The sequence below is a fragment of the Sturnus vulgaris genome, chromosome 6 (genome assembly GCF_052056855.1).
Source record: "Sturnus vulgaris isolate bStuVul1 chromosome 6, bStuVul1.hap1, whole genome shotgun sequence".
Classification (NCBI taxonomy): Eukaryota; Metazoa; Chordata; class Aves; order Passeriformes; family Sturnidae; genus Sturnus; species Sturnus vulgaris.
The window spans coordinates 14,509,906-14,525,065 of record NC_142248.1 but is presented as its reverse complement, the minus strand read 5'-3'; the positions used below and the strand labels follow the sequence as shown (position 1 = coordinate 14,525,065).

Below are 15,160 nucleotides of genomic sequence, written 5' to 3'. Positions count from 1 at the left end.
GGCTAGGGGTTAAACTTGGGGCATAGCTTCCCTGCTCTTCTGAGTCTGCTTTACACACGTGGCACCCCATTGTGCTCTCTTCATCTGTCTGGACCTTGTGCTGTGTGCACTTCAGGGTGGGAACAGAGACTAGCAGCCTCCTCTGGATAATTATGATAGTTTCACAAAAGGGGAAGAGTCAGCTAGTGTATTTTGCCCCTAAACTGCCTGACCTTTTTCTTTTAGCACTCAAAGCTCTTTAGGTCCTTCGGGTGTGAGATGGCAGGGCTGAGCTGGCTGTGTGTGGGTCTGTATGTGTGTGTGCAGGGCTCTGTGGACCAGCTCCAGTACTGCTGTGCTGCCTGACAGCGACAGCGTGCTTGGAACAGCACATGCAGGCTCTTCCCTGGGGAGAAGGTGGCTCTGAATTCTCTCCCATCTGGTGTTAGGCAGTTGTAAGCTGCTCTGTGCTGTCTATCAGCAGCCAGCAAGTTTGGAGCTGGAAAGCATTTGCTATACCCTTTAACCAAGGACAGAAGTATGTTCTCTAATATTGAAGTGGAGGGTCGGTTTGAAGTTTAGAGTTGGTGTAGTTTCTTTATGCAAATCACTAAATCTCTGGCATCTTACCAGAGGAAAAAACTCTTAGCTTTTGTGGGTAAGTACCTTTGCTGCAGTCTGCAGTGTAGATAAAAACAATCCATTTCTAAAGCCAGCTTTGCTCTCTGTAGTAACCATAGTTCTGCCCAGTCTGTGAAGATGGCATAGCCTGAAAAGAATCATTCTTTGAGAAGCAGTTTTGTATTTGTAGCAGTCGTTGACCTGTGTGTGGGTTTTATTCCCTCCTGTGCCAAGAACAGCCTATTTTCACCCAGAAAAGAATTTGTGCTGATGCTCCCTACTCAGCTCCCAGATATTGATAAATAAATGAATTATGTCTGGAAACTAATGTGACTGTGTTACGGAAAAGAAATGGACAGAATAACAGAGGGGAAGGTAATTTGCCATGGAGGAGGCATTCTTAAAAGGCTCTCCCTAATAAAAATTTCTTGCAGGAAAATGGCCCATCTCTGCTCCCTCTGTCATTATTTATTTAGTGCTGTTCTATTCCTAGAAGTCACCCCCCTCTTCGGCAAGTGGTAAATATTTTAATGACAGCAGCTGGGAACAGAAGGGGAGGTGGCTGTGGGGCAGGGATGATATGGAAGATTAGTTGCAAGCACAGCAGCTGAGGGTCCTGGGGGACCAGACACAGGCCAGTGAGAGTTGAATCTGTAGGGTTTGGAAAGAAGTGAGTACTGGGGTAAAAAGACTTGAGCAGGAGGAACAACGTGTTGTTGATTTGTTTGTTTGTTTTATCATGGGAAAGACTTGCTTTAAAGTAAAATAACCTTGCATGTTATTATAACAAATCATTATGGTGAAATAAGAAGCAATTCGTTCATTTTCCCCTCTTTCCCCCCATGTCCAGCAACACATAGCTGGTCAAGTACATTTTTTTTATGAAAAGGAGAAGAGATGTTTCCCACTCCAGTTAAATAAAGAAAAAAAATTGAGGGCCTGATCTCTGATAAAAGTAGGTTTTGTCCTGAAATCTTAGACAACAGTACTCCTCTCACTCCCAAGAAAATCTTCCCAAGATATGGGAGATAAAACAGTGTGTAAGGGGAGGATTGATCTCAGGCCATCAGTCATGGAAATGGGTCTGTGGGACATCCATGATATTCACTGGCTTGATCCCATTCATTTGGCAGTAGCAACAAAGCTTCTGGAGAAACTGAGAAGAAAAACAACTGTTTAAGGCAAGGATGGACTCTGACTAGATAGCAGATAAAGGAAAAAGTGTCCAGGCATGGTGTCCAGTACTTTGGTGAGGGAAATCCCAGATTTTGGAATTTCACAGCTGTAGAGGTTATGCAGTGAGGGGTAGCAGAGCCTTGTTTTAGTCAGGACTGATGGCACCTGTGGAGACGGCTGAACTTGACCTGAGGCAGCTGTCTGCAGCATTTTCAGTCCTTTCATTTGCCCATGCAGTGGTCTGCTCCGAAGCCCAAATATTTGTGTGCTGCCTCAGGTAGTGTCTGAGAGTGGGCTGGATGCTTCTGGCACTGGACCAGTGTTTATCTGCCAGGGCTGACATCTGAGCATGCTGCCTTTCAGAACTTGATTTTCGAAATGCCATTAGCAGCATCCTAATGCCTATCTCTTAAAGAAAGGGAGTTCTATTCCTAATGTGAATTTTCTTTCTTTCTGAAGTAGTATCCTTCCAACAGAGAAGCAACTGTCTTCTGAGTTTGCTGGTGCTTTTGACCAATCTAAGCTTGGGTCACTGCTTTGGAAAATCATATTCTCAGTCCCTGACTAATGGTCCTTCTTTTCTAGACAACTGCACCTCATTCTTCCTTCCAGTGCATAAGCAATTTAGTCTCTCCTACTACAAAAATTTTACTGGTAATGGCACCAACCTGGCACTGAGTGAAATGCATGATGTGTGTACCTGCCCTGGATATGGCATGAATAGGGTACTGTAGCTTTCCAGGATGGAAGTGGCATATCCTTCTTTGCTATGAATAATCCCAGTCCCATATGGAAATGTCAGGCTCTAAACTGTCACTATCCATGTCTGAGACTTTGGGGTTCAATGGGACAGTGCCAGGAAGGGGCATCTGCTTGGACAATTGAGCACCAGAAAAGCAAGGTGAAGCATAAGAAACTGAAAACAGGAGAGAACAAAACACAGAATATGCCTCTATCTCTCCATAAATCCGACAGAGATGACAGGTTGGAAGGAGGGAAACACAGCACAGTTTAGAGAGAATTTTTTGTCTTTTCTTGAACCAGTCCTGTCTGTGGCATTGCAAAGCAGGCACGCCACCTTGTTTCCCACCGTGGCTACTAACAGTCACTGTGTGTGGTCACAGGACAGAAGGAAAGGATAATTGTTCAGGATTGCTTTCTGCTCAGAACCTCCCCTGGGAATCCCACAGCTGCAGAGCAGCGTGTGTGCAGCACAGGGCAGCAGGAGCTGCCGAGACAGCGGGGCTCTGTGCTTCCCTCTTGTCCTTGCCATCTTCCCATTCTGCTGCTTGCTGTCAGGAAGGATCCAGCTCTTCCCACTCCCTGCCAGGCTGGCATGCTCCAGCTGCCAGGGCAGGAGGCAGGCAGGGAAGCCTGGAGCTGTCAGGTGAGGAAGAGTCAGGGGCAGGTACTTCAGGCTCTGATCTTTATGCTGATAAACTTCATTTGCCCATCGGTTTCCTGAGCTGTCCCCGGGCATAGAGCACTGACCTAGTCAATGGGATTTGCTGCCTGTGCTCCTGGCCCAGAGAAACACCATCGGAATAAAGGATCAGGGAGCCTGCTGCAGTTTTATACTGTAAGTACTTCATCTGGGCCATTGTCATGTCAAAAACTTGCACAAAGATTAGCTAATTAAATTCATTAGCCCTCTGTGATACAAAGAGAGCAGTTATTCCACAGAGATAAGGTATCTGAATTTGTCCAGTGTAGAGCTGTTGTTTCTGCTTTACATCCGAGTCACTCAAAGTGTTACCATTCCTCTGCTATTCTGGTTTAGTGACACTGTGGTTTCAGTGCTTCCTTAGGGCAGGATGCAGCAGCAGGGAAGGGTGAGAAGAGCAGCTGACCACATGAATGGCTCCTGGATTGCCTGTGCTGCCTGTGGAGTGTGGCTGTGCCAGCCTGCCCCACCTCTCACGCCTTTGCTGCTGTTCTCCAAGGTTTTGGACTCTGCTTTTAAATTGCTTATTTTTTGGGTTCTTATTTATATTCAAAACCTTCCCCTGCCTTTACAGCTCTCCCTTTTCTCCTGCTGCCACCTCTGTGCCTAATTCAGACACATGTTCAGTGTCTCCAGTTCTCCAATCACAGTCCTAACTGGGTGTTTCTCCCCATCCTCCCTTGGCCATCTTTTCCTTTTCTGCTCTTACTCACCTGGCTGCTGCTTTAGTCTTCAACCTGCTCTTGAGTCTGGTAAATCTCTCCTCTGTTATTTTACTTCATCCCTCTTTTCACCGTGCTGCATCAGTTGTCCCTGGATTGTTGTATGGACACTTTGTCCCGAAGGTCATTTAAAGTGATGGTCTTGGTTGTACAGATGTTGCTTTCCACATAAGGATAGATGAGGGAACATGATCTGAGCATAAATACATTATTTGCACAAGCTAACCAGATTTTCAATGTTTTTCCTTCATTACTTGCAGTGGGATTTTGTCTTTATTTTTTAAACTCTTATTTTGTATATTTCCATTCCAAATCCCTATATTTTTCTCTCCACATCTGTGAAGTCAGAGATCTACAGGTTCATTTATCTATGAGAGACACATCAATTTTTAAAGGTTTGTGCGATGTTTTGTTCTTATTTCTGCTTTGATTTTGGTTTCCATTGGAGCATAACCTATAATATGAGGATTATCAGCACTGTGCAATAAAAACTATGTAAAAAACTAAGCCCTGGCTTTACTGGGGTCTAACATTTAGATTTAAAAATCACACTCAGTTAAAGATCAATCTTTACCTGTATGGCAAATGTTTCTTGAGATTAGTCAGACTGAAAAGAGTGTTGAAAGTGATGAGTAGGCTTTCTCTGTTTCATGTGGTGTGTTGACTTCTGGCATCTCTAGATTCATGCTTGTGCCCACAGTATCTGGTTCCCTCTGACTAACTGGACCAAGCACAGGCCATTGGGCAGGCAGGTTTATTCTTTTAAGACATAATTTCTATATTTGTTGTGCAGATAAGGCAACATTTCTCTCTAAAAAGTCCTCCTTGAACTAAGCATAGAGTTGGAGCTACTTAAAGGAGAACTTTCTTATAGAGTTAATGACCAGAGATGTCAGGAAAACGTAATCAGGAAGGAACAAGGCTGCTGTTCACAGGAGTGATGTGGACAGGAGGAACCAGGATCAAGCCTTATCTGCTCTCTGGAGGTCTCTGATGTCTGCCTTGGCAAGGTGCCTGCTCCTCCTCACCTCTGATGTCAATAACTGCTGCTGGTGTTTGTGCCTTCTGAAGATTTCTGGATGTAAATATGCACCTTTCAATGACTGTCACTTTGGAGAAGGTACAAAGTAGGTCCAGAGCTTGAGTTTGCTGCAGACTTTCAGAAGTTTAGCTTTGTTCTGCATTTTTTTATTGCCCCAAGAACCCTTGGTCTCTGTTTCCATGGCATTTGGCAATTTCATCTGTGTTGCTAGAGCCACACAAGAAGAGCAAGAGACGGAAGCTGATGGAAGCAGTAAAGTTTTCACCCAAGTAAAATCATTATCATAATCATTATTAATAATTATACATATTATTTAATTATTATTATGGTAATTCTCTGCCAGCTTCAACATCTTTCTTGAGCTTTTGGAACTAAACTGGTACGAGGTTCCTGTGCTCATCCATACTGGAGGCAGGACTTGGCTCCGTCTGACAACCCATCCACTTGGGGAGAGGACTGGGGGGAATGGGCACCTGGAGGCATCAGAATTGTCCCTGTGGATCCCTCGGCCTGTAGCCCTTTACTAATGGTGGCTTCAAGGACAGGTGCAGGAATGCCCAGGCTGCACAAGTGGGCAGCACTGCCTGTGGAGGTCTCCTCTTGTTCCCTCCCAGAAACAGGAGTTTATTGGGAATGCTTTTATTACTCACAGAAATGCCTTATCCCTTCCAGTTTCCTCAGGATCTCTTGTCTTAAGGACCACATGAAAGTGATTTACACGCTGTGTTTTGTGAAGTGTAAAAAGGCATTTTAAAATAATTTTCACCTTCTTGCCTTTCACTGTCTTCCCTAATCCTTCTTTCTCATGACAGAAAATATGTACAGAAGAGAACAATACATTTTCTTCGTCATTTACACTTTTGAAACCCCCCTACTGCACTTGTCCCCATTTTTTTTCAGCTGCTCTTCATAATTTTTGAGTGCTGCAGAGATTTAGACCAAATTGAAACTAAGTCAGGTATCTCTCTCCTGTACCACTGCCTGCAGAGTATGTGCAACCTCAATTTTTGAAGAGAGAAGAGACTCTCCATGGGGCATTTCAAAAATCCAGATAGGTTAAAGGTGGCACTCCTTTAATAATAATTTTGAGGACACACTCCAGGAAGTTAGATGCTTGGCTTACAGAAGCTGTGATATTTTGTGGCTACAATACAATGACCACCAGAGCATACCTAAGCCTAAGTGAGCAGAATAAGACATATTTTAATGTTATACATATGAGAAAAAAAAATTAAACTTCCTTTGTAGTTGTGAAGGTCAGTGACAGGAGAGTTTGCCAGGTGCTCTGCTTAAAAATATCTCTCAAATTTATTTCTGCTCTGGAGTGCTTTAGTGGCCAATTTTTGCCTCAAGAGTCACCTGGGGATGCTAAGCTGTGATTCTCTGTTAGAGTGGAAACACTTTCCTTCTGGGTTATGCTGAGATGGGAGGGAAGAGGGTGGCAGACAGCATATTGCAAAATAAGCATTTATTTGGTCTTAGCCCATGCAAGAGACCCTTGAATAAAAGAGCAGCAATATCCAATAGGTTGAATTCAAGGCATGAGCTAGAGAGGGCACACGTGTAGATGCTAAAAGTCTGTGGTGCCGTTGTGGGCACACAGTGCTGTCCCAGAGGGCACACAGTGCTGTCCCAGAGGGCACACAGTGCTGTCCCAGAGGGCACACAGTGCTGTCCCAGAGGGCACACAGTGCTGTCCCAGAGGGCACACAGTGCTGTCCCAGAGGGCACACAGTGCTGTCCCAGAGGGCACACAGTGCTGTCCCAGTGGGCACTCAGTGCTGTCCCTGTCCCAGAGGGCACACAGTGCTGTCCCAGAGGGCACACAGTGCTGTCCCAGTGGGCACTCAGTGCTGTCCCTGTCCCAGAGGGCACACAGTGCTGTCCCAGTGGGCACACAGTGCTGTCCCAGAGGGCACACAGTGCTGTCCCAGAGGGCACACAGTGCTGTCCCAGTGGGCACTCAGTGCTGTCCCTGTCCCAGAGGGCACACAGTGCTGTCCCAGAGGGCACTCAGTGCTGTCCCAGTGGGCACTCAGTGCTGTCCCTGTCCCAGAGGGCACACAGTGCTGTCCCAGAGGGCACTCAGTGCTGTCCCAGTGGGCACACAGTGCTGTCCCTGTCCCAGAGGGCACACAGTGCTGTCCCAGAGGGCACTCAGTGCTGTCCCAGTGGGCACTCAGTGCTGTCCCTGTCCCAGAGGGCACACAGTGCTGTCCCTGTCCCAGAGGGCACACAGTGCTGTCCCAGTGGGCACACAGTGCTGTCCCAGTGGGCACTCAGTGCTGTCCCTGTCCCAGAGGGCACACAGTGCTGTCCCAGTGGGCACTCAGTGCTGTCCCAGTGCCTGTGAGCACACAGTGCCATGGTTTGCCCTCATCTCTGGTGTGTGCCTGCTGGGCTGGACAGCAAGCACAAAGTACTTGAACTTGGTACTTGCTGTTAGGAACCTGCTCTTGGCTGTCAGCAGAAGTGAGGCACCTCACCTTAGTCTTAGGCAGGAGTAGTAAACTGTCCTGCTCTGAAAGCAGCTCTAATTAGGTGGAGATTTTCTTGTGTTGTGAACCACAACCTCCATTTCACCAGAATGTATTTCTCTTCTCTGTCTTAAAGGTTCTTCATCATTAAGGAAAGCTTCCTGCTGTACTATGCTGAGAGTGAGAAGAAGAGTTTTGAAAGCAATAAATACTTCAATATCCATCCCAAGGTGAGCAGTGTTTGCACGAGGAGGGAGTTATTCTGTTTCTAGCATTCCCTCCCCCTTCCTCCATGGGCTCAGCAAGTGATGACAAGGTAAGTCCCAGACATCTCACAGGTCCAGGGAAGCCTCAAAAGAGAAAAAATCATGTTGCTACCCTTTCAGGATATTTAATGATTCAGCATGCATATGACTTCTATTTCTTTTTCTACCTGATAGTAGATAGATTCTCTTGTTTTCATGACCTAATCAACTAATCTTGTGGCTATAAAATCTTGTGGCAAATCCAGTGATGGGGCTAAGAGTTCCATTTGCCTCTAGCTCCTAACCTGCACTTGCACTTGCCAGGAGCTGATGGTCCACCTGCCCTCAGGACTGCATGGTCTCATAGCTCTGCTGCCTGGAGCTCCACAGGGCACCCTGTGCTCTGAGCCTGCTCTTGTTTTCTGCAGTCACTGGGGACCCACGTAGCACATGAGCTTCTGAAGGTGCAGATTTCCCCCATCCTGGGTAGGGGCAGCCAGCTGCCTGTCTGCCCCACGCAGCACTGTGGGGTTTTTACTGCTGTCAGTGACTGTGATGAATGCACAGCCTCTCTCAGTACCACACTGAATTTGCAAGGTTTGTCCCTGTTGGGAGATCTCTTCCTCCCTGACGGAACAGTTTCTGTTTCCATGTCCTAGCTCACAGCTTTCCCTCCATGCTGAAGGCAGGACTGCCATCTTTACCCCCTTCCAGGTACTGGCTGAGGGTTTCCTGGGGGTAATGAGGAGAGAACCTCTGCTTTTCAGGGGCTGTGTGTGTTGCCTCTCCTGGGGTAGCCAAGGCAGGACAAGGGCCAACACAGTGACTAAGGATGGAAGTTCAGCTCCTGGTTAGTTGATAGTTATACTTGATTTTCTGACTGACTAGAGTGCTCTGATTTATCTCCAGGGTGTCATACCCCTGGGAGGCTGCATTGTGGAGCCCAAAGAAGAGGCCAACATGCCTTATGCCATAAAGATCTCTCATGAAGACTTCCATGTAAGTAGATTTATTTTCTTCTAAAAAGCTCCAAACACCACAGGACAGGGTAATGCTGATGAGCAGAGATGGATTGGCAGTCATGTCCCTCCCCACCAAGGTATGCCTACCCCCTCTGGACAGACTATCCTGAGAGCAAGGGTGACTTAGCATCCCAAGTCCCCTCGAGGCTTTGCTGCTTTGGCAACCAACAAGGAAACTTGCTCTTTCTGACACCAGGTTTTATGATACCAGCAGGCCAGTGGGCAGCTTCTCAGGAGCCCCAGAGCTCGTGTTGCCCTGTCAGATTATTCCCATGGTGACTTTGCTGTGTGCACACTTCCCAGTGTGTGGCAGGCCTAGGTAGTATTTGCTCCTGTGTGATGCTGCTTGGGGAGGTGGAAAGATTGTGGTGGGCTCTCCTCCTGCCACAGCTGTGTCCAGTTCATGCCTTGAGTGCACAGAGGTGCATAAGGCACCAGCCTCTCTAATCTGGGTTTTTTCCCCCTCCCCTCCCCTCTTCCAGGGTAACATTGTTCTAGCAGCCGAATCAGAGTTTGAGCAGGCTCAGTGGCTGGAGATGCTACAGGAGTCTGGAAAAGTGTAAGCTTCTTTCTATTCCTTATTTGGTTTTATCTGCTCTGTAGATGTGTAAAGGATAAAGAGGAAGAAGCCTCACTAGAAGGACTATGGAGAGTCAGACAAGCAGCTCAAACACAGTGAGAGCTTTACTTGCCCCCTGGACCTATCCTTTCTCTAAAGGCGATGCTCTAAAACTGATGCAGAGCGTCCCACCTTGTAGTGCAGTGTGTGTGCAGTGTGGCTGTCTGCTCTCCACCCCAGGCTGTCATCTGCCAAGTGCTGATACACCGAGTTCCATCTGCTATCCCTCTCCTGTGCCTCAGACAGGTGGGACCTGGGTCTCAGTGGGAGCCCTCCTGGTCCATTTTGTGTGGGAAGCAAGGTTTGCAGGCTTGTCAGAAGGGGGATCAGACAACCTCTCCGTATGAATTTGGGGTAAAGTAAGAGCAGAACAGGCAAGACATGAAGCCAGTGAGCAGCTGCCCATGTGGCTCTACGTCCTGCTATGAGCAGGGACCTCACCAGCACAGTACTGGTCCATGGCAGTAATTGTGATGCAGTGCTGTGTCCCTGGCTGTGCATTCCTCTGCCCAGATTTGTGGGTGCCCAGGCCATGCAGCAGCAGGATTTGGCCTCTCAAAACAGTTTAATTGTGAAATGAGGAGGCAGCCTAAATCCCAAGAGAGGCAGTGTTAGCAAAGCACTTCCAGCCCACCTGCAGGGGTGAAGGTTTGCTTGCTGTGTGCATTCAGCACTGGTTCATACTCTGCTGAGAATGCTGGACTGAGATTTGCAGTTTGTTGGCCTCCAGCCCTGCAATCCCCCAGCACCCAGGAGCCTGACAGTGCAATGAGCAGCTGTCCTGCAAAACCAGAGCAGGCTCCTCCTAAATCTCAGCAGATGCAGGAAGAGATAACACTTAAATAGGGATTTGATTTTCCCAAAGGAGATACAGAAACTTCCTGGGTTTGTAGGGCAGAGCCTACCATTCAGCTATGAGGCTTAAAGCAATGAGCATTTTGCTCTGCCCTTCCTGGCTGCATTATAACATGTGTGGTCTCTTGTCACTGTAGGGACAAAAGCTGTTTATTTTGTAATACCAGTGTGTGCATGTATGTGTACCTTGCTAAGGCAATATCTCAGTTAATTTCAATGTTGTGAGGCTCAAAATGTCAATTTGTAATTAACGAGGAAACTAATGTTAAGGTGGATCAGCCCAAGCCAAGCTCTGTGCTGCCACAATGTGGGGCAAGCTGTTCCATGGTAGTGTAGGAAGTGCAGCACAAAGCTGTCCACTGAAGTTCCATGGGAGCAGAGTCCCGTGGGACACAAGACCCAAGGCAGAGATCTGCCACCCACTTGGCACGAGCAGCCTTGGCTGCTGCAGAGGAGAAGTGACAGACACAGCATTAGCCCTTGAGCAATTTGGAGATTTTTATTGAATAGCATAAGTCTGCGTTTGCCTTTGCCAATGTTAAGATCAATAATTTGGGGCCAAGTTCATCCTTCAGGTGTGTATGGGAGGGAAGGAGGGAGGCAGCACAGCTCAGGAGGGGTACACACAAGTAAGCCCTGCACTGCTGCATTTGTCACAGAGCCAGCCTTGTCTCCGGTCCATGCTTTAATATTCCAGCAGCAGCATCTAAAAGAGAAGCTAGAAGTGGCTGCTATCATAAAGCAGACCACCTACACCTAGTTGAAAATCTGCCTGAGACATCTTTCCTCCCCACACTGCTTCTGTTCCTGCATCAGAGAGTGGTGCAGCTCTGGCCTCATCAGTGCTGATGGTAGCCTGCATGTGAGGAAAAGCACAGATTATGTGATTTAATGGAGTCAGGTCGGGAGCTAAACAATAGTCAGAAAGGCCAGCATGGGCCAATAAATTGATCTGCAGTGAATAGAAAAGCTAAAAGAATACAGTTGAATTATTCTAGGCAATCTGTTATAATGTTCTTTCATTCCTAGATGGAGATTGGTGGCATCACAGCACTTAGCTAGGATCATCCTAATGTTTTCATCATTATTTAAAGCTGACAAAAAAACCCAAACCCAACAATAAACCAAAAACCCACAAACAAACAACCTCAAAACCCCCCCCAAAAACTGAACCAAAACAAAGACCCAACCCCAAAACAAACTCTGTAGACTGAGATATGGAAATAGGTGAAGGAGGAAAAACAAATCCGGGCAGGGAAGTATCCTCTATCCTTGGTTTCAATTTTGTCTGCTGCCTCTTTCCATCTGGGGTGGGTCATGTGTATGTGCCTGCACATCTGGTTATTGCCTCCACCATCACTGTCTGCTCCGTGACCCCTTCAGTTCTTCACTCCTTTCCAAGCCTCCTGCCCTGATAGGGAAATGGCTTCTCCAGTGTGGAGGGGAACTGAAGGGCTCCCCATGCTTCCAAAGTCTTGTGACTTGGACCTACCACACTCGGCAGATTGTGAAATCTTTTTGGAAATCACAAAGCCCTGACTCCCAGATTGGCAGGCTCTCTTCCCACCCAGAGAGGCTTTGCTGCTGCTGCTGGGGGAGTGGCACACACAACCTCTCTGTCCACAGCAGCATTCCCTGAACTGGTAGAAAGTAAACTTGGTGGGCAATGCAGGAGAAAAGCAGTAACACAGCACTTATGTCCTGCACTATAAAGTGCTACGTGTCTCCAAAAATTGGCTGTGGGTGCTCCCAAGAAAGATAAAATCTGCAGCCAAAGCTACAGAGATATTCCCAGTGCTGCAGAAGGACTGGAACAGACAGTGATGATTGAGATGTATATGTGATGGAGATTTTCTACAGCTTTGGGGTGGTTGTTATTTTTCAGGCAGGGGCCTTCTACTTGTCCCATGAACCTTCCTGGTCCTGTGCTTTCCAATACTTTAAGCAATGTAGCTTTTTCTGATGAAAACTCACTTGGCAAGAAATGCAAAATAAAGGAAGCCCTTGCTTTCCCCTCAGCTGAAGTCACAGCCTGGTACCTCCCTGTAGCTGTGGTTACACTGACACTGGTTCCAGCAGATGAAGGAATAAAAACTTGAATGCCACACAGTGACACGAGTGCATTTTCAAAGTCACACAGCAGTGGGTGTAGTAACCTTCGAGTAACAGACTGGGAAATGTCTTGTTAGTCTGGGGAAGGGAGGGAGCACTGAAAAGGTGAATCTATAAATAAACACCTTAATAGCTACAGATATTTTGAAACCCTCCATGTAATCATATTATAAACTCTGTCATTCCCCCCACTCCCATCTTGACTTGTTTGCATCTCTGGGATCAGATTTGTCCTGTAACAGGGAATGTTAGTGAGAAAACACATTCACACCCACATGTTCTCACTCAAGACGAAGATGTCTACCTGTGGGCAAAACAGCACCTTTTAAATTAGCGTTCTAATTTCCTCTCTGCTTTAGAAATAGCCTCATTAGCTGACAAGAAACACATACATCTGCAAAGAGCTTGGGCTGCTGGAGCTGTGAGCTGCCTGGTCCCTGGGGTGGTGTGTGTTTAATTTATTTGTCTGGCTTTTATAAGAGACAAAGTACAGCTTGCCTTGAAATAAGAGATTGCCAAATTAACAGTTTCTAAAAAGCTACATTTTCAAATTGTTCACAAAGAGGCCCAGTACAGGAAGCTTTACAGATATTTAATATTCATAAGGTCCCTTAGGATTTAACAAAGATGGCAGAATTTCTGGGCAACAATTGCTGTTCCTGTATGCACATCTATATAAACAGAATGGAATCAGTTTTATGTATGTTTTAATGTTATGTATTTTATATGTGTAGATTTTTTGTCTAATTACACATGAATAGAATTGAGCAGCAAACTCTGTTTCTGGTTCTATTTTGGGGTTTTGTGTATGCTTGTCCTTGGTGTTTAATACCTGTATTAAAATCTAGCCTGTCTGTCAACTCAATCAGTAATGGGTATCTGCTCCACAGGCCCTTTTTTTAAACTTTGCTTCATAAAGTGTTTAAGAGACCTTAAGATCCTCTGGCCAGTGTTCCTGCAATAACAGAAGGTGCTCTTTGAATGTGTCTGCTTCCTTTAACATTCCCTACTTGCCAGCATCTTGTCTGGCTTTTATCTCTGGCTCTTCATTGTCAGGAACAAGTATTTGACTCACAGTGTAGGTCCAGACATCAAGTCCTTGTGGCTTACAACTTTAGCAGAGCAGGGTTTGATTGCTTCCAGGATGGATGATGGATACCAGAAAGACTGAAGGTAGAAGGCCATAGGAAGGATTCAAGAAGTGGTTGAAGTCTGAAGGGGAAAGACAGCAAAACATTGGAAAGGCTGCAGAAGACAATGTTGCTGGCAGTGGGGAGTTACTAGAGTTAAAAGCTAAAATCTAAAGTTCTAAAGTCTGTCATTTAAAGGGTTCCAGGTACATCCTGTTGCAGTTGGAGGCTGTGGATGTGCTGGATTGGTCTGCAGAGCCCTCAAAATTAAGCTCAGTACAGAAATCTCCAAAACACTTGAAAAAACATTTGGATAACTGTGAGATGTTGACATATAACCCATGTACTAAAAAAAATAAATACTGAATGCTAGGGAAATTTCTCTAATTCATTTGTGGAGAAAACTTTTAGAGAATCATGGTCCCTCCCAATTCAAAGATGAGAGTCTGCATGTTAGAATTCTTTGGTAGTTTGCTAGGCTGAGTCTCCTGTCCTACTATGTGGGACCTTTAGCTCTCTTACATTGCCTGCTTTGTGTCTGCTCTCCCCAGGACCTGGAAGAATGCCCAGCTGGGAGAAGCCATGATCGAGAGCCTGGAAGCTCAAGGATTACAGCTGGCCAAGGAGAAACAGGAATATTTAGGTAGGAAACTCTTACTTTGAAAAGCTGTAAAGACCAAAATAGTAATTTTGCTTTTCCTGGACTTGTCAGTGTGGTCAAGCCAGGCAGCTACAGGTTTTCTCTGGATGAATCTTTTGAGTAGTCAGCAGCTGAAATTCAGGTCTGAAGAGAGTCAAAGCATGCAAAAGTTAAGGTGGGATCTGTGTGCAGTGTGAAGGAGGAACATGTTTTGCCCAACAGGCTGCAGTCTTCCATGGCTCATCTGTACAAGCATTTGCCACCCTGGAGAGGTTTGCATGTGGTGGTTTCAGCTGCTCACAGGCAAACAGACAATACCTTTGTCTCCCTGAATCAGACAGGACTGATACTTCTGAGCTGGTCACAGCTTTTCATACATGAGTTTTCTTCACCTAGCTGGTGGGTTTTTTGCCTTACTCTACTTGATCTTTGTGTTTGCTCACACTGCTTATATTGGAAGTGGGAGCATTTACATGGGCTTGTTTGAGATATCTAGTGGTAGTGGCTAATTTGTCAGTGCTGTCTCTGTAGACAGTGGAGAAAGAATGGTTGCTCCAGATGAACGTGAAATAGTTTAGGTATGAAGACAGGTAGATTGTGTAATCTATTCCCCTATTTAGGAACCAGCCTCTACATGGCCTGACACCTTGGATGCTCTGACTGCCTTGGAAGGTCCAGTTATCTTGGAGAGCAGCCCTTTTAACTCAGATGTTCTCTAAGTTACAGCACTCCCCAGGTCTAAGTGATGATCTGACCTGGGGGGCTGCAAGTCACAAGTGTGGGCCCAGTGACCTGTCTGGAGAGTTGTCTGCTTTAAATAAGATTGCAGAAATTTGGGTGCTTCAGGTTGGTGATGCCTTGAGCAGGAGCCCATGGCTTCTACTCCTAATCACCAAGCCACTGGAGGAATGTTAAGGAGCTTTTTGCATTTCTGCATCCACACTGATCAGGGCTGATCTCAGTACATGGTCTCACATGTGACAGTGATCATAACTCAAGAATCAAGAATATTTATTCTGTCCATCTGAGCACCATTCACACATTTGGGGTGGTGGATGGGTTCGTACATGAGGAAG

General features: G+C 46.2%; 1 protein-coding gene across 3 annotated transcripts in view; it reads left to right on the top strand.

The window, feature by feature from the left end:
* Nucleotides 1-15,160, top strand: part of PLEKHD1 (pleckstrin homology and coiled-coil domain containing D1) — a 28,746-nt gene that overhangs the window by 875 nt on the left and 12,711 nt on the right. For all 3 annotated transcript variants that reach the window (XM_088167092.1, XM_014869218.2, XM_088167093.1), the window contains 4 exons: nucleotides 7,598-7,691; nucleotides 8,616-8,705; nucleotides 9,211-9,287; nucleotides 13,996-14,087. In XM_088167092.1, coding sequence (XP_088023218.1) covers nucleotides 7,598-7,691; nucleotides 8,616-8,705; nucleotides 9,211-9,287; nucleotides 13,996-14,087 — 353 coding nt within the window. The remainder of the gene's footprint in view (nucleotides 1-7,597; nucleotides 7,692-8,615; nucleotides 8,706-9,210; nucleotides 9,288-13,995; nucleotides 14,088-15,160) is intronic.